The sequence below is a fragment of the Lethenteron reissneri genome, chromosome 5 (genome assembly GCF_015708825.2).
Source record: "Lethenteron reissneri isolate LAM-NWPU_2019-01 chromosome 5, ASM1570882v1, whole genome shotgun sequence".
NCBI lineage: Eukaryota > Metazoa > Chordata > Hyperoartia > Petromyzontiformes > Petromyzontidae > Lethenteron > Lethenteron reissneri.
In genome coordinates this window covers 10832458-10851441 of record NC_083783.1, presented here as the reverse complement: position 1 = coordinate 10851441, position 18984 = coordinate 10832458, and the positions used below count along the sequence as shown (strand labels likewise).

General features: G+C 50.5%; 1 protein-coding gene across 4 annotated transcripts in view; it reads left to right on the top strand.

Annotated features, from left to right (window-relative positions):
* The window catches only part of LOC133352598 (ribosomal protein S6 kinase alpha-3), a 69620-nt gene that overhangs the window by 34670 nt on the left and 15966 nt on the right, over nt 1-18984 (top strand). For all 4 annotated transcript variants that reach the window (XM_061568354.1, XM_061568361.1, XM_061568346.1 and 1 more), the window contains 12 exons: nt 4661-4783; nt 7397-7478; nt 8005-8085; nt 8938-9017; nt 9841-9947; nt 12160-12197; nt 12729-12871; nt 13696-13766; nt 14005-14093; nt 16221-16285; nt 17013-17115; nt 18344-18474. In XM_061568354.1, coding sequence (XP_061424338.1) covers nt 4661-4783; nt 7397-7478; nt 8005-8085; nt 8938-9017; nt 9841-9947; nt 12160-12197; nt 12729-12871; nt 13696-13766; nt 14005-14093; nt 16221-16285; nt 17013-17115; nt 18344-18474 — 1113 coding nt within the window. The remainder of the gene's footprint in view (nt 1-4660; nt 4784-7396; nt 7479-8004; nt 8086-8937; nt 9018-9840; nt 9948-12159; nt 12198-12728; nt 12872-13695; nt 13767-14004; nt 14094-16220; nt 16286-17012; nt 17116-18343; nt 18475-18984) is intronic.

Sequence of the window (18984 nt, the reverse complement as noted above, 5' to 3'; positions counted from 1 at the left end):
CTGTTTGCCTTACCTGTACGTTGTACTACTATCGTGTTGTTGTACTGTTGTAAATTCTTACCTGCCCTGACTGTAAATCTGTGATAAAGCGCTCAGATGCACCTCCTCTAGTTGGTGTGAAGAAGGGCGTTTTACCCGAAACGTCTCCTGTTATGCTGTGACATGGAAAGAGTTTGTCATTTTCGTAACCACTGTTGTACAATACATGCCTTGTGCATACAGTATTGTGTATGACAAAAAAAAACAAGATCCTCCGTATAGCCTGTAACAGACTGTTGGGGCAAGTGCTGTCAGCGAGCACCTATGAAGTTCGGCATGGCACATGAGTGGCGGTAGGGCGCGGTGGCCAGCACCGCGCCCTACCGCCTGTCTCCCTAGTATGCGATGATTTTACTCATCGCACCAGGTATACTCATTTGAGTCATAACTGTGTATGAACACACACACACACTCTCTTGGTTCAATGAAAAAGTTTATTTTATTCCACCAGGTGACACCTGAAAATAGATCAGGATGAGTCTCGTTTGCAAGAGTTACCTGGGGGCATTTCGCCTGTTGTTGGGGACGAAATTTGAATCCCTGACGGCGGCACACAATGGCCTACTCCTGGCACTGACGTCAACGGATCGTTAACTTGCACCAGGAAGCTGGCGTGCGCAGGAGTGGTGTGGTCAGGGTTATTGCACCGCAGGAATAGTCAAGGGTGGCGTGGCCAACGGAATGGAATCTCTACAGCAGCGTCACTGCTTCGTGAACGTCAGGCCAAGTCAACGCTCTCGTAAATAAATAGACACACACGTGCACATGCAGATACACATCCCCAGTAGAGCCTTTGACAGGCTGTCGGGGCAGGTGCTGTTAGCGAGCACCTGTTGTGTTTGGCACGGCATGGCACAAGAGGGCTTGTTGTGGCCAGAACCACGCCCGGCCGCCTTTGTCTCCCCAGTGCTGATATTTACACAGCACAACAGACACTCATTTAACGCCAAGTCGACCTAGGACAGGTCCAGTCGTTCTAGGAGAAGCGCAGGACTGGTTCAGATAACCGTCACTGCTATCGACCGTTAGCGGGAATCGAATCTGGGTCGCTGGGTTCGTAGCGCAGCCCGCTAACCGCTACACTACACAGACAAGACAAAGATCCCCCAGTATAGGCTTAACAGATTGTTGGGGCAAGTGCCGTTAGCGAGCACCTATGAAGGCCGGCACGGCACACGAGGGGTTGGGTGGCCAGCACTACGCCCGGCCGCCTTTGTCTCTCTAGTGGCGATGTTTACACATCGCACCAGTTACTCATTTGAGGCTGAGTTGACCTTGGGGATGCCCAGGACTACACAGACACACACACAAAGACACAAATACACTCTTTCACACGTCGCTCAGTCCCCCGAGAAATTAGGACTTTCCCCGCGCCTCTGCTGCGTGTCGGTGTCGCTTTATTAGAGGCCCGCGGCACTCGGCCACTGGTAAAACGATCCCTCGCCCCCCCCCCCCACTTGTCATGACGGCATCACACCCTGGCGGTGGCTGGCCGGTGAGTGAGAGGTGATGGGGAGCTGTTTTCGCCTGGCAAGTGGGCATCCTCTTCCCGTGTGTGTGCCTTGGTGTCCGTGTGCCAACTTGGCCGGCTTAGCCCTGAAGCCGGACCTGCAACTGAACGATCGGCTGCACAACTCGCTTGCACGCGGACGCCTCTGCAACCGGGTTGCAAGCAGTGGCACAACTAGTTGCTCGCTTGAAAGTAGAGGCAGACTGTGCGGTTTGTGGCGAAGCGTTCCATCGCTCGTACATTTTCCAACTAATTTTGCCAAATAAAAAAATCGCCCACGGAATATTCTAATGAATGCTGCACGTCACTCTTACAATTGAGACTCATACTGGCATCTAGAGTTCTCACCCTGTTAGAAAACATAAACTTGGTGCATAAAACTACGAGCCGTCGTTTAATTTCCTGTTCTAAACATTGGGTCACTCATGGACAAGGGCAGGATATGGCCCTTGTTTCTGGGGATGCTTCGATCGCCGTCCTGTCTAGCGTCTACGCAGCGTCGCCTCGGTCTACGTCAACATCTTAGCCACTGAACACGGGTGAAGGATGTGGCGACTATAATGGGCATCCCTTCGTCGGTGACGATCGAAGCGTCCGTTTAATAGAACTGACCGCGCCATTACCAGAAACAACCATGCGCGTGCTTTTCAACGCAGGAACCTTGCAGTGCAGCTACTCGCTCAGGCGACGGACAAAGCAGTTGCAGGCGATGATTGAGTGGCATGATCTGGACAGCGGTTTTGTCCCGGAACTGACAGCTCGGGAACAGGGCCGTGCTTCAAGGCCGGGACGTTAGCGTTGTGGGCGATGTGCAGCTGCTCGCACGGCGATCGCCGACACACTGCTGCACCTCCGATTAGCAAGGCTGGCTATGTACTGTGCGAATAAAATTCAACACGTGCATACACCATACCTGTCAACCCCTTATCAGGACCCTACCTTATTACAGACCATTTCACACCTTATTGGTCACCCCGTGCCCTTATAAATCTCAACGTTCATCCTACAAAATCCCATCACAAGGGAGAAACGCAAACAAATATAAAAAAATGTGCCCGCATTGAAACGGCTGTACAGCGTATGAACCTGAAAACTAAATTTCCCTGTAAACCGTATGGGTTGACAGGTATGACACACACTCCAATAGTGGCGAGATGTAAACTTCCTCACTTGGTATACAGGAGGTTGTGGGTTCGATCCTGACCCTGACACCTCGATATTTGGAGTTTGCATGTTCTCATTCCCCGTGGTTGTGTGGATTTTTCTCCGGGTTCTCCGGTGTTTTTGCTCTACACTTAGAAACCGGCGTTTAGAGTATTTGGCTGCGACTATAAATTTCCACGTGATAAGCTGCTTCGTTGAGCTATCATTTGTGAGAGCCAGGTCGCTTCTGAAAAAGAGCTGTATAGCTCAGCGAGCCTTACCTGGTAAAATTAAAAATAGTTTTTAGTTTTTTAAATAGTTTATAGACTCCGTACTCTTGAACGCCACCAAGTGGGAGCGTCTCTATGGCCGCCAGTCAAGCTGGGCTCAGTGCGAGTTCAGAGCTGGGCGAGGGCCTCCCAATGCCGCGCGGTTCGTGCTCGTCGTCTGCGGGTTCGGCGAAGGCGTCGGGGCACAGTCCTGCAGCGGTCGTAGCTGCTCTGCCCTCTGCTGCCGACTGCATAGCGCCGCAGCAGCCTATAGCAAACCTGCTGTTGGCACGGTGGTCACCCGTCAAAACAACTATCCAGGCTGAACAAAAAAAACCTGCTTAGCTTTTCGAGATCGAGCTCATCCCGGGTGACTTGGTCACGATGTGCATGTGGCCGTCGTGCACACATGCACACGAGACAACTATGAAGGTGCCCCAACGGATGTGTAGCCTTTACAGGGGGGGGGGGGGCAGAGGGAGTAGGATCTTTATCTTGGTCTAAGTTGTTGCTAGCGAGCACCTATGAAGGCCGGCAGGGCACACTGCGGGGGTGGGGGGCCAGCACCACACTCGACTGGCCGTTGTCTCCACACACGGCTGAAATTTACACACTGCACCAGGTACTCAATCAAGGCCGAGTGGACCTAGGGGATACGAAGCCTCAGGAACCGGTTCCAATATGCGCCACTTTTGTTAGCCGTGGCCGTTAATTGAATTTGTGTGGTCCGGTTTGTAGTGCATTGTGCTGACCGCGAACGCTGCCGCCACCCCCATTACATATCTCCGACGGGCACGCATTTAGACACGCGGACGCTCGCATATTTGCACGCTCACACTCTCAAGCTCGCACACAATTAGCAGAGTGCTGTAATGTGCACTATTCTTGGCTAAATCACAAGCTGTCCAAACACGAATGTCATTGAATGTTGGCCCCTTAATTCCTCGCAGTGTAAATCCCATTGCAGGGTCTAATTGTGTTAAATTAATTCCCGGCTTGCTTTTAAGTCGTGTATATATAAAATGTTATACTTGTGCAAATTGTTCGGTACTTCGAGGAGCAATGGTATTTGCATACGTAATCGCACGTTGGATTATTGTTACATTATGTCGGCACACACTCTTGAAGGCTGGTAATGCTGCGGCCCTGCAGTAACTTGCTCCGGCCGCCACTTGCGTTTGTGCGCCTAACTCAAGAGAGCGCTCGGTCTCTCCTAGGTTGACTCAGTCATAAATGAGTACCTGATACAGTGTGTGAATGGCGGTGCTGTGGGGAGACAAAGGAGGACGTTTCTTGGTACTGGACACGCCAGCCTCTGGTTTGGTATTTGCGCCATTCTTGCGGTGCGAGGCTATCATGCGGGCGTTCTATTTCACAGACAAGCAGAGGTAATTTATCAAATTTGGACTTACGTTTCGAATGTGCCCATGGGATCTTTAGCGTCCACCGGTACTCCTTTTGGTACGTACAGCCCTGCAGTATTAACCAGGGCGGCCGCTGGGCTTTGAACCTGCGAACTTCTGCTGCGAGCGGTCAACGCGGCCACCACCTGGCCTTGTCAACGCCCATGTTAGGCACTCTCTGACGGTGCTTTTCCCCAGATGTGTTCCTGGTTAAAGCAACAATTGTTTTGAGTTATTTTGTGTGCGTGCGTGTTTGCGTGCGCGTGCGTGTTTGTGTGCGTTTCTCGTCGTCACAGAGCCAAGATGAAGGTCACATCAAGGAGATAAACATAACCCATCACGTGAAGGAGGGCTCCGAGAAGGCCGACCCATCACAGTTTGAGCTGCTCAAAGTTTTGGGCCAGGGCTCGTTTGGAAAGGTACAATTTCACCCAGCCAGACTCTCGCATCTACGCCGCCTCTTAATCTCTGTTAATGCTTCACATGTGATAATTACAATAATTGGTGCTTGTATATTGGCTTTCAAAACATCTCAAGGTACTTTACATCAATGACAGTGGGCAGGGCGGAGGGAGCGGGGTGGTTGGGTAAGAAGTGGGCCAATTAAAATAGAAAATGCCTTCTGACAGATAAATATTTTTAGGCGAACCCAACTCCCTGAAAGCCTTTGGTAGATAGTTCCACAGTGCGGGTGCCACGGGCGTGAAGGCCCAGAGATCGCTGCCCATGGACTTGTGGGGATGCAGAGATTACGTTTCACAGTTTAAGTTTTCCATCGCAGTCTGATCACAAATTATCTGGCTTTGAGTGGCAGTGTAGTTAGGGGTCTCTGCTCTGCGCATCATCATCAGCAGTAGCAGCAGAGTCATAATTATCAGCATTTATTGTCATCGCTGGTTGCTGTTTGTTGCTGGTCGCTGGACGTTTTGGGGCATTGAACCATATGTGCTCAGCACACATGTTTCAACCACGGACTGTGCTCTACTGACCACCACGTGACCCCGCGGCATGCAACACCTGCTATGCACGGTGGTCGCCCATCCAATCACTATCCAGCCACAAGTTTGCTCAGCTTCCAAGAGTCAGGTTTGCTGACACCCCGATCGCTCCTTATGGAGCATCCGAAAGCACGTACGCTCTCCCTGGGGGGAGGTCCCCTTTCGCCGATACGACACGAGACTGTGGCATGGAAGAAACGTCATAATCTCCTCGCTGGCGTAAAGCCGATGACAGCGCGATTTCTTTTCGGAATTTGAATCGGGAGAAATCGTCTTGCACCACACCCCACGAACATGGGCGGAGTGCCGAGCTGCGTCCCCACAACGATTGATTGGACTCGACATTTGGTGGGTGGAGATTGGTGGGGGAATTTTAAAAAATTATAAAATATATTGCAATGTCCTTTTCCCAAGTGCAGGGTGACCTTGTGTTTAAAAATAGAAGGCTTTTAATCTGGATCCGGAGCAGTGGTTGGTGGTGGCCCACAGAACTATGGGAATTTTTTTTTATTTATGTTTTACACATTGGACACTGCGTGCTGTTGGAGTAAGTAAAAAAACTATTGTTAGTGTTTTACGTTTCGGTTTTGAAACGTAAAACACTAACGATATTTTGTACGTGGGTGGCCAGGTGACACACCGGGGGTGGGGGGAGGGGCTCATACCGTGCGTCATGGACACTGGGGCCGCTACCGCTGAAAACCTGGGTTTGTGTCCAGGCTTCAACCGGCTGTGGTTAAAATGGTTTCTCAAGTACAGTGTGTTGATGGCCCCAACCTGATCACCAATGGCAATGGAAAGAGCAAACCAGATTAATTGTAAATATTATTGACTTTATTCACTCCACGCCACAAACACAAATAAAGGCGAGAGAGATGGAAGCAAGTCTGGGCTGCTGCCGACGTCCAAAATCGACATCTCATACAGGACCCTACCGTCGAACCTGCCGGTTTCAACCGTCCATGCCGCCAATGGTCGACCATCAACCGAATCGTGACCTGGCCACGTGGCCGATGCGGCCACCTGATGGACAACGATTCAGCGGCCAGCGAGTAGCGCGGCCACGAATCCCAAACCATCAACCACATCGAAAACGCTCCGCTGCTGCCGCTGCCTTCACACCTTTACAGGAGGAATGGACGAGATCCACTCTGCTTCAGAACGGACAATTGAGTGGATGACAAATCTAAAATTACATCTGCTTCTGTTAATCCATACGAAAGAAAAATACTTAATTCGGCTTCGTGCAGAGCTCCCTGAGATTTTTCACTTTTGTTTGACTGATTGATATGGAACGGACACTCTTTACAGGGCACATGAATGGTGTGCTCGCAGCGTGGATAAGAAGCTGTTGAAGGGGCTTGAGAAGTTCAGGAATTCTTTAACTTCATCAGCGTGTGTCACAGGACGTGGCCGTCCTGTGACACACACTCAAAGTGGAAGTTTCAAGTGGACATTGTTAATCTCGTGACACAACGCAGATTGCGCACCCGGGGGTATAATCGGAAAAATATAATTTAAAAAATCGGTAAAAATGCAGCTGCGTTCGTAACTGTAATTGACATCAGATTTGGTTGCCACTAAATGCAAAGTGTTTGGCGCTGAGACTCCGGCTGTGTGTCGCGGTGGTCGTCGTGCGCGAATCAACAGGAAGGTAGCGATTCACGTCCTGGTCAGAGGTCAACTCAGCCACTCATCATCATCATTCCTCTGGGGTGGATAAACAACTCGTACCACTGTGTGGGAAATCAAAAGTGGTCATCCTATTTGGGAAACTCTTTTCTTCTCCACAACCCGCAACCCTGTGGCTGAGCTGCACCAGCAGCCGCCTGGAACCCTCTCCCACTGCACCGGCGCAGCATCCTGGCACCATCATCCACATTCAAGCAGCAGTTCACGGCTCTCGCCTGTCCAGTCTCTCACCTGCTTTGGCTCTCGCCTGTCCAGGTTATCACCTGGTCATAGGTGCTACTCACGAACAGCACTTGTCACAGACGTCTGCTAAAGCTACATGGGGGACCTTTGTCTTTGTAGGTGTTTCTGGTGCGGAAAATCAAGGGTCCCGATGCTGGGCAACTGTACGCCATGAAAGTGCTCAAGAAAGCCACGCTGAAGGGTGAGTGTGTGGCGGTGGTGGTGGCGGTGGTAGCATTGGTGGCGGTGGTGAGGGTGGTCGCTGTGGTGGTGATGATGGTGGTGACGGTGGTGGCGGTGGCGGTGGCGGTGAGGGTGATGGCGGTGACGGTGGTGGTGGTGAGGGTGGTGGCGTTGACGGTGGTGGCAGTCGCGGCTGTAGCGGTGATGACCGAGTGTCGACTTCGCAGGGCAGGGGCCTTGCTCTGACCGTGGCGAGGCAGCAATGCTGGCGTGTTCTGCCATTGAGACGCAGCTTTGATCCACTCGCCTGCCTGCCCACACACACTGCCCACACGCCTGCCTACTCACCTACCGACTCACATACCTAGCACCCACCAACTACTTCCTCACCTACCTCGTTAACCTGCCCACCTACCAACCCGCACCGTTTGGTTGCCAGGTTCCGTCTTCCCTTGAGATGTTTCGCGCAGCCTGTCCTGGGCTAAGAGTTGCATAGCTGTGACACTTTGCTGTGACACTTTGCTCGTGCGCTGTGCCCCCTCCAGTCCGTGATCGCGTGCGGACGAAGATGGAGCGAGATATCCTGGTGGAGGTGAACCACCCCTTCATAGTGAAGCTTCACTATGGTAAACCCTCCACCGTACCTCACCGTAACACACCACACCAGTGCACCGCGGCGGTAGGGATGTGCTGCGATACGACAGCACGCCATGCCAGCAACGTCTCCCAACACCGAACACGTTTACCGGCACTCCAGAATGGACACAACGATGTTTCCGCACAGAAGGGAGGTGGCCCTCATCCATCAGTGGATTGACAAGCCAGTACTTACGATTGATAATTATCCCGCACAAATACCCTCCCATCTACCCACTCCTCCACCCACCTTACCCACCCACCTCTTTCCCTATTTACTCGCCTATATACCCATTTATGCACCTACCCAACCACTTTCCCACCAACGTATTTACAGATGCACCCAATCACACGCCTATCTCTGCCCATTCATGTGCCTACCTACCCACCCAGCCACCTATCCATCCAGCTACCTATTTATTCACCTCCCTACCTCTCTACTCACATACCTACCGACTTACCCACTCACCCAACCACCCACCTACCTGCTTGCCCACTTACTCAACCACCTACCTACCTGTCCAGCGACCTGTTTATGCAGCTACCGATCTCCCTACTCACCCACATACCTACCCACCTACCTACCTATCCAGCTACCCTCCTAGCTGTCTCCCTACCCACTCACCTACCTACCCGACTGCCCAACTACCCACGTACCTACCCATCTACCCACCCATCTACCTACCTACTTAATCAACTACCCATCCACCTACCTACTTATCCACAGACCTACCCACCCACCCAACTAGCAGTACAGCAAATTGCTCACCACCGATTGCAATCACTCGCCATGCCACCTGCCCAGTCACCCACTCAGCTGCCCCGTTCTGTTTGTGCTGCAGCGTTCCAGACAGAAGGGAAGCTCTACCTGATTCTGGACTTCCTCAGGGGAGGAGACCTCTTCACTCGACTCTCAAAGGAGGTGAGCAGGCCCAGCTGTACGTGCGGATCACATGTCACACACACACACGCATGAAGAAAAATATTCCCCGTATATCCTTTCATAGACTGTTGTAGCAAGCGGTGTTCGCGAGCCCCCATTAAGGTCTGTACGGCGCTTGAGGGAGTCGGTGGTCTGCACGACACCCTTTGTTTCCCCAACGGTGATGCTTACACATGACACCAGATACTCATTTAAGGCTGAGGTAACCTAGGGGAGGCCCAAGACCAGTTCAGATAATCGTCCCTGGTGTTGACCGTGAGCGAGAGTCAAACTCGGGATGCCGGGATTGTCGCGTGCAACCGCAGCCCTACCGTTCCCCATAGTGCATAACAAAGACAAAGACCCCCCATGTAGCCTGTAACATACTGCTGGGGCAAGTGCTGTTCACGAGTAGCACCTATGAAGGGCGACACAACAAAGACATAGGCAGAATCAGAATATTTATTTAGACTGGAGGAATCCGATTATCCATGAAGCTCTTGTTCACAGATGTCCAGTGTGTGCGAGTAAGAACGTTACAACAACAAACAGTACAAACACACGATAGCAGTGCCAAGTACAAGAAAGGTAAACAAATCACCCAAACACATACAGATACAACTCAACCATCCCCATCCTACCAGGCCACGCCGTCGTCCTACCACGGGACAAATGAAGTTTCGTGCAGAAGTCTCGCAGTGAGCAGCACCACCTGACACGCGTCGGAGAGCCGCCCTGAAGATGACGTCATCGCGGAACTGTTTCTGTCGTCGTTTCCATAGTTCCCTTCGCTTGCCCCCCCCCCCCCCCGTGCCCCCCGCAGGTGATGTTCACGGAAGAGGACGTCAAGTTCTACCTTGCGGAACTGGCTCTGGCGCTGGACCACCTACACAGCCTCGGCATTATCTACCGCGACCTCAAGCCTGAGAAGTGAGTCGACCGTTGGTTTCGTTCATGAAATCCTAACGAAGGGGATAATTTGCGTGTCGTTTGAGTCTGGTTTAGTTTTGGGAAGTGTCGTCGTTTATGCAAATTGCATCTCGCAACCGCTGAGGAAGCGGATGAGCTGGAAGGGAGCGGCGAGGCGGTGAGCCGGTGCTACTAACTATTAGGCAAGCTGCGTGTATTTCCATATATTGAGATGTTTTCATCCGCTTAATGATTGTGTTCGTACATGTGGGTGGAACCCAGAGAAAAACCCACGCACGCCAGCAAGAGCCCACAACACTATCCCCGTACAGATGGCGATTAGTCTACTTGCTAATGTATAACATGGAAACATTTTCTGAGTTCACTGATTGGCTGAGCTGATCACATGGGAGGGGGTGGGGGGGGTGGAATTGCTCGCCCTTTACACCAACGTCCAATCACTGCGAGCGATTGCCTGAACGTTTGACCGCTCGAGTCGACCAGACGAAGAGATGAACTCGGTGAAATCCACAGACGACTGAGGCTCTTGACTTTAAACCCCATGCGGTGTCGTCAACTTGGCTGAGACTCTACGACCAGCATAACAATTATTCTCACCGAACCAACGCCCCGCCAGAGGGTTAATCGCGTTTCCCAAATCTTCCCAGCAGAAAAATAGTTACCCAGATGCCGCCCCCTTAGCTGTGCTCCCTCGTTGAATCGCCATACTACAATGAACCTCACCTTGCTCGTGTACCTGTTGAAGACGCATGTAGCGGTTTAGTTGGCATTTCGACCCCTATTGTCAAACTTGTGGGTACGTTTTTGATTTGGCAATTCATAATTTTTTGTGAGTGTCGTTTTTTTTTTACCGGTCTCGTATTATTCTGCTGCACATGCCCCTGTCCTGTGTCTGTTAAGAGCTCGAAGGTTACACTAGCTGTGTAGATTTGTATTCATTGTAAGTCGTCAATATTGGGGGCAGGGCAGCGCAGTGGCTCACAGCAAGAAGGGGGTGCTGGGTTCAATACCTGACTCAGGCACCCTTCTGTGTGGAGTTTATACATTTTCCCCATTTTCTGCAAAGTGTGAGAGTGTGTGTGTGTGTGTGCGAAATAGTGAGTGTGTGGAGTTTGTGTGTTCTCCCCCTGGCCTACAGAGAGTGAGTGTGTGTGGAGTTTGTATGTTCTCCCCCTGGTCTACAGAGTGTGAGTGTGTTTGTGGAGTTTGTGTGTTCTCCCCCTGGTCTACAGAGTGTGAGTGTGTGTGGAGTTTGTGTGTTCTCCCCCTGGTCTATAGAGTGTGTGTGTGGAGTTTGTGTGTTCTCCCCCTGGTCTACAGAGAGTGAGTAAGTGTGGAGTTTGAATATTCTCCTGTTCTGCATGGGCTTCCTTCCATAGCTACTTCTTAAACCATACCGTGTAACCGATATTGGCCAAGACATCCCGATTGCTGAAAATGTACCTACGAATTACTCAACAGCAACAACATTACACAGAGCGACATCGCCCCTCCTACTGCGATAACACTTGGCAAGACCCTCCGGAAAACAAGTTTTAAAGATTCATCGGAGCTTTCCTGGTTAAAACAAGCAGAACACTAACGAAATGTCTATCGGGAGCGTCGGAATCGTTTCTACTCGGTGAATCGTTGGATCCATCTCTCTTCTGTCCGTCCGAGGTCACTGCACGCCGTGCTTTGACAAAAACTACGAAAAACCCTGAAACCAAACACTGCTAAGCTTGCCGCACAGCTCGTCAACCTGCCAATGCTGAGATGTGTGTCGTTTGCGGGAGAGATAAGCAAGGGAATACTTAGAAAAAAAGTTTCCATTTTAACAAAAAAATGGAATGTAACGCCGCTTATCGGCGTGATTAACTTGCGTCAGTAAGAACGTGCGCGTGGGTGGCGGTGCGCATTCCTAAAACGTGCGTCTGTGCGCACGCACGCACTCGCGCATGTTTCCGTGCGTGCATTGCTTGGCGTGGTCGAATCGCCTTCCACTCATGAATGGAATTGGGGGGGGGGGGGAAACCCCAAACATAGGACCACAGAGCTTGGGAACTTTTCTGGCGCCTTTCTGCTTGTCTGGTTTTTCCTTGCGGTTCTGTGCAAAAGATTTCGTTCTGTATGAAAACACAACATTATTTATTGCTATTATTAAACTAAAAAGGAGGCTCTTTTAATGCAGCGGCTTGCCAAATTGATTTTATTTTTGTTCTTTTCCCAACAGCATTCTGCTGGATGAAAGTGGACACATTGGACTCACGGGTGAGTTTTTTTGTATGAAGTGGATTCGCCCTTCCAATCATTGTCGTAGCATGAGAACGTACTTGTCCCTATTTGTGTGTATCCGTTTACGTTTGCTGTAGGTTTGTGTGTTTATGTTTGTACGTATGTGTGTCTCCGTGTTTGTGCATGCCCGTGTGTGTGTGTTGTGCGGAGCGGTAGTGTCGCGGTTAGCGCGCTGCACTACGATCCAGTGACACGAGTTTGTTTTCCGCTCACGGCTAATGCCAGTGACGATTATCTGAACCAGTTCTGGGCCTCCCTCAAATCAACTCGGCCTCAAATGAGTACCTCGTGCAGTGTGTAGTAAACATCCCCACTCGAGAGACAAAGGCAGCCGGGTGTGGTGCTGGCCACCCACCCACCTCCCCCCGTATGTCGTGCCGGCCTTCAAAGGTGCTCTCTAACAACACTTGGCACGTGACCCAACAGTCTGTGTTGGCTATGTGGCTGGGGGATTTTTGTCTCTGTGAGCACGTGTGTGCAAGCATGTGTGTGTGTGATTGTGTTCAGACTTTGGGCTGAGCAAGGAGTCGATTGACCACGAGAAGAAGGCCTACTCATTCTGTGGCACCGTGGAGTACATGGCGCCTGAGGTGGTGAATCGCAAGGGCCACACTCACTCGGCGGACTGGTGGTCCTTCGGGGTGCTCATGGTAACGAGCGCGACGCACACGCGTACACGCACGCGTACACAACAACAACCGCTGCCGTTCACCACCAAGTGGCGGTGACGTCACCACGGCGCTTTGTGCCAGGCTGGGTGCATTTTGAGGCCGTCGCGTGAAGTGTGGAAGGCTCGCTGGCAGGAGGTCACGGGACAGACGCAAGTTCCATGGTTTGACTGCTGTGCCAGGCTAGATGCAGGAGGTCACGGGACAGACCCAGGTGCCATGTGTTTGTTGATACTGAGATGACTGATAGATGCACCTGCTGTGCTCCACACTCTGCCACCTGGCTGCCTTTTAGCCGACCGGCACTCCGCTCGTTGTTGTGAGTGTAGCTCCTCTGCCGGTGTTCGTAGCCCTAACAAACGCTGCCCTCTCGAAACGACGCGGCTGGGCCGGCGGCAGCGCGTTCGCCGCTCGTCGCAGAGGGTCGTGGTTCGAGCCCGCCGACCGCCCCGGTTAATAATACCGGCCGTATGAACCAACAAAAATACCACACTCCATCAGCTTCACGGTGGACAGTGAGGGATCCCGCAACGTCTTTAGAGAAAAAAAGTCGGCCACGTTGACCACATTGTCACGGCGAAAACTTTGCAAGGCTTGTGAAATTACTTGGAAATGTCCTATTTATTTTTTATTGGGTACAACCACTTTGACAACATCACCCCTTAACTTGCAGACTCTACCCATCTGTGAAACATTAGCACCTTGACAGCTCATGCGCTATAAGAACGGCGCAGATTCCATATGTGAAAAATGTATGAATGTTATCAATTGAATGACCACCGTTTCCTGCCTTCCTCTTCTTACAGTTTGAAATGCTCACGGGAACGCTCCCCTTCCAGGGCAAAGATCGCAAGGAGACGATGACTATGATTCTGAAGTGAGTTTGATCGCCCTCCCAGATATTGCGAATATCTGGGGTGGTTAGCGGCTTATTTAAGCTGTGTGTGTAAGAGTTTCGCGGATGTGCTCCGTAGCTCTCCGACTTTTATTTTTCCTTACAACTCCACATCCATTGCTCAGAAACCGAATTCGGTTGAAACCCCGAACAAAATACGGACTCCCTTCCTGGACTGGCTTTTCAGCTTGTTGGTATTGTTGTGACCCGTGCTTTGCAGGGCCAAGCTAGGAATGCCGCAGTTCTTGAGTGGAGAAGCGCAGAGTCTCTTGCGAATGCTGTTCAAGAGGAACCCAGGCAATCGCCTAGGTGAGTGCCTTTGTCTTGTTTGTGCACATGTGTGTGTGTGAGCGTATGTGTGTTTGTGACTGTGGTGTCGTAGCACTTAGCGCGCTACGCTACGAACCCAGCGACCTGAGTTTGAATCCTGCTCATGGCCACTAACACTAGGGACGATTATCTGAACAGATTCTGGGCCTCCGCAAGGTCGACTCAGCCTCAAATAAGTACCTAGTGCGATGTGTAAAACCATTGTCGCTCGGGAGACAAATGCGGCCGGGCGTGATGCTGGCCACCCAGCCCCTCGTGTGCCTTTCTGGCCTTCATAGGTGCTCGCGAACAGCATTTGTCCTAACTGGTAGGGGGGATTTTTGTCTTTTTTTCGTCAACGGAGCAGCTTGGGTAAGTGTCGGGTCAAAGCAAGAACGTCTGCTGGACTAAGCAATGGCAGAGCAGCAAATAGGAGCCCTTGTCTCTGACAGCAGGACCTGCTGTTTGGAGCTGATCCATTGGCTGGACATCTGTAATCTGCGCCTGCCGTTCTTTCACTGTGGGAATGGGCATCCACCTAGGACATGTGGCAGCCTGCCTCAGCAGCTTTCCCCCTCCTCCTTCCCTCGTGATAGCGATTGCTCGTGTTGCAATCGAAACGTCGAAGCTTTTTGTTAATATTTTTGTTCTACGTGACTTTACCGAAAGACCCAAAGAATAAGCTTTACCCTGTACGACAATAATACAGGAGGTGTTCAGATGTTCAAACACTAAATAGATACCTTATAATAATTTAATCATTATTTGAATGTATAAAGCGCCCTTAAACAATCGTTCTCAGGGCACAAGGCATCGTCAAGTCTGCATTAAACACACGTCATGCTTGTGGTGAAACATGCAGACAAACGTGCTCCGATGACAATGTACACATTGTATTTTAAACTGATTGGCCTACTCCAGAGACGGCATCCTTTATGGCTTTGTCTCACCACCAGTGTCGGATCAGAGAACAATGCCAAAAGGCGAACGATATCAAATCATTAATAGCTTGCGTGTTGAGCAGTTATATCTGCTCAGTGCACCTGCATTAGTGCTGGAAAGAATAAAGCCCCCGATTCCTTTTTCATCATTCTGTTATCACTCTCCTGATTTACCATGGAGCCCCTCTTGAGGCGGGGGGGGGGGGTATGTTGGCCTACTCTTTCACACTGTACATGTTCTCCCCATGTTCTGCATGGGGTTTCCTCCCGAGCTGTGCGGTTTCCTCCGACAGCTAAAAAACAAACACGTGGTTGAGGTTCCCCCCCCCCCCCCCCCCCCTCGATGCAAGTCCAGCACGCCAGACCCTCGGGGCACGTGCGCGGCAGCGTCTTCGAACGGCGTCTTAACGGGAAGAAGGAAAAATCACAATCGTATCGCGTATCTTAACCTACTGTTTTTTCATTGTAAATGAGATTGCAATAAAATGAAAAGTTAAAATTAGAAAAAAATGTTCCAGTGCGGGAACACGAAACCTCCTCCGAAACAAGGAACTTGCTCGAGAAATGGGCAGATTTCTTGGAAATCACGGACGCGTTCCTCGATCCTCCAATCCACATCACCTCTCTTAGGGGTCCACTCGGTACATGCATCCATCCAGGGTTCGTAACAATCTGTAAAACCCTTTGACCTAAAGAGACTTGCCACAGCCCATGGCAATGTGGAATGTCCACCACTGATTTAGGGCCACCAATGGAGTATGAGCACCGACCAATCGCTTGTTTGAGCAAGTAGACACTTTGACCCGTCGAGAGTTTTACGGGAGTTTTGAGAGTCGTTCGTTGTCGCCCGCAATGACCAGAGCGAGCGCGGCCACAGCGCCCTTGTGACACAAGGCGGCAGGAGGCAGCAAGTGCTATACTGTGCAGATGATTCCCAACGAGGGTGAAACTCTGTTGTCTCGTTGTTCTCCTGCTGCTGCTGCTGTCTAGAATGCTTCGTTGGTGACACTGTTTAGCCTTGTGAGTCGGTGGTCTAGACAAGGCTGTGTGCAAGCGGTGCGGTGGTGTCACATGAGATGCAAGGCATGATGGGAGGGAGCGATCATGCAATTACAATCACGTGGTTTTCTTGTCTAGAAATCCCACCGTGTTTGTCCTGATGTGCCGTGTTATACTTTACTTTCAGGAGCTGGCTCTGATGGTGTGGAAGAAATCAAAAGACATCCGTTCTTTTCCACTATTGATTGGAACGTAAGTTTTTGTATACGTTTTACTTTATTTAGCTGATGGTGAATGGGGGAATGGATGGGCGAGCTAGTGGGTGAGTGGATTGATGCGTGGGTGATTGAGTGCAGTCATGGGTGGGTGCTTGAGTGATCGGTTGGCTGGCTGAGTGAGCAAGAATAACTTAGTGCATTTCTTGGCTGGAGATTGATTCAGCCTGTCATCATGAGGACCACATTGTGCAGAGTGATCAGTGGTTGTCCGATAAACAGATTGGCCCCTGTCACAGGAATGTGTAATTTCCACCACTGGCTCAGGGCTGCCAGCAGAGATGAGTGCCACCCCCATACATTTCATTTGAACAGAGGCATTTTGACTTGTGTTAACTTGACATTCAATGCTTATCATGCAGGCCATTGAATGCACTTTTAACAGCCATATCATGAATATGTAAATAAAATATATTACAGCACTTTGTTAATCCACTGCTGGATGAAGACATACATTGTGGGTATTGGCATTTGTTTGACCGTACTTCACCACACTGGTCAGTGCACACGTAAGTAAAGGCTGGTGGCAGGCCCAGGACCAGGTCATATGTTGCTCACCACCGATGTTAGCCATAGCCAGGAATTAAACTCGCGTCGCCGAGTTGATAAAGCACGCAATGCGCTAACCACTGTGCCTCCGCTCCCCCTGTACAGCCACTCGGAGGATCGACGTCTCATTCTGTACCGTGCGTGTCATTTTACAGAAGCTCTATCGGAAAGAAATTCACCCGCCATTCAAGCCTGCCGTAGGCCGACCGGAAGACACGTTTTACTTCGACCCTGAATTCACGGCTAAAACACCAAAAGGTGAGAACCGGGTTCCCTGTAACGGTAGCGGGGAGGAACCCTTGCGATAGAAGGCCGAATCGGACTTTCAAATACTCTTGACGGCAAAAAGCAAACGCACAAAGACAAAAACACATTAACACACAAACACACAAGGACACATTAACACACACACAAGCACACAAAGACAAAAACACATTAACAGTCAAGCACACAGACAAAAAAACACGTTAACACACAAACACACACACAAAGTGCATGTCAACTGCGTATAAAGAGATTTTTGCAGTGCCAGAAGTCATTGTCCTCGACGATAAAATTATAAAACGGTGCTATAGCCATGACATCAATAATACTCTCTCGTATCCAAAAAGTATGGCTAAGGTGGTAAATATTTATTCGTTGATTTTTTCATATATATAAAGTTCCATCAGTAAATCGATGATTTGAATGTAAGGATTATTATATTTAAACTATTTAAGCTGAAGTGACTAAATGTATTGCCAACATGAGATCACGCAACGCACTTTTAGCGGCAGTGACATCACACTGTCAACATTGCACGAAATGATTTGGGTCATTGGAAGATTTTTTCAGATTAATGAACATCGCCCTCGCTTGATATGTGTGTCTGTACAACATAAGAACAGCATGGTCAGCTGAAGCGGTCTCACGTTGTGATCCGAGCTCGCTACCCGATGCAGCGGCTTTTGGCTCGTCATCGAACAAAGACGGTCACCGCCATCGCGCGCTTTCAGACGCGCTTCTGCGGCCGTCTGAGACTGTCTCGCTTTCCGATATTAGGAAGCCACTGGAGCTATGCACTTTTATAAATCATCTAGATTGACAAACTTTATTACTCTAGAACTGCTTTTTGTGTTTAGTTTGTTGTCCTTCCCCACGCCATTGATTATCGTGGCTGCGAAAGTAGTTCAACATGCATACGTACAACATGCATACAACATACATACAACGTACATGCATACAATTCTCTCAGGCCGGCAGTGGGTAGGAGTTTATCGGTGGGCGTTCGGTCCATGTGTTGGCACGTGTAAAGAAAAATCATATCTCCGTAAACGTGACTTTTTTTGTTGGGCGGCGGAGGGTTAATAACGAGAATGTTCGGGAGTAAAACTCTCACGCGGCCGAACCCAAGATACAAATGTGGATCATTGTGTTGGCTCCATAAACGTACGTTTAAAGTTTACATCAAGAGAACATTTCTTATTTGTGGTTTATTTGTTGTCAGATTCCCCAGGCGTGCCTCCCAGCGCCAACGCTCACCAGCTGTTCCGCGGGTTCAGCTTCGTGGCGACGCCGCTGGGCGACGTCGAGGAGACGTTCGTGATGGCCACCACGCAGCTTCACCCCATCGTGCAGGTGGAGCAGCCGAGCGCTACGATCGCTCGTGCCGGGAACGCCCCGACGACGAGATGCCCGATTCACAAACACGGCCGACCGATTCACCGCCCCCCCCGCCACTCCCGACACGATTATCTGACCCAACCATCTCCGTGTTCAATTATACGTTGTTGCTCTACACCAACATCAGCCGTACGAATACAAAGTAGTAACCTCATCCTGGTCAAACGCTTCCTCATCAAAATCAGGCAAACATAGAGTTACGTGAGGTGGTGCAGCAGATTTGCAGTTAGAGGACATTATCCTCCCTGGTTAGGAGTACCTCAGCGGGATGCGTGATTAGTTGCGACTCCACGCCACTAAAGAGTACAAAGCCGGCCTGCAAGTGTTTAGTTAACGAGTCGGTTCAGCGGTGGGTGAAGGCTACGCCGCTGTGTTGCTGCCTTCTGCAGGGTCTCATTGCCTCTGTTCGATCACATCGCTGAAGAAGGCAGCGATGCAATGGATATTCACCCACTGCCATACCTA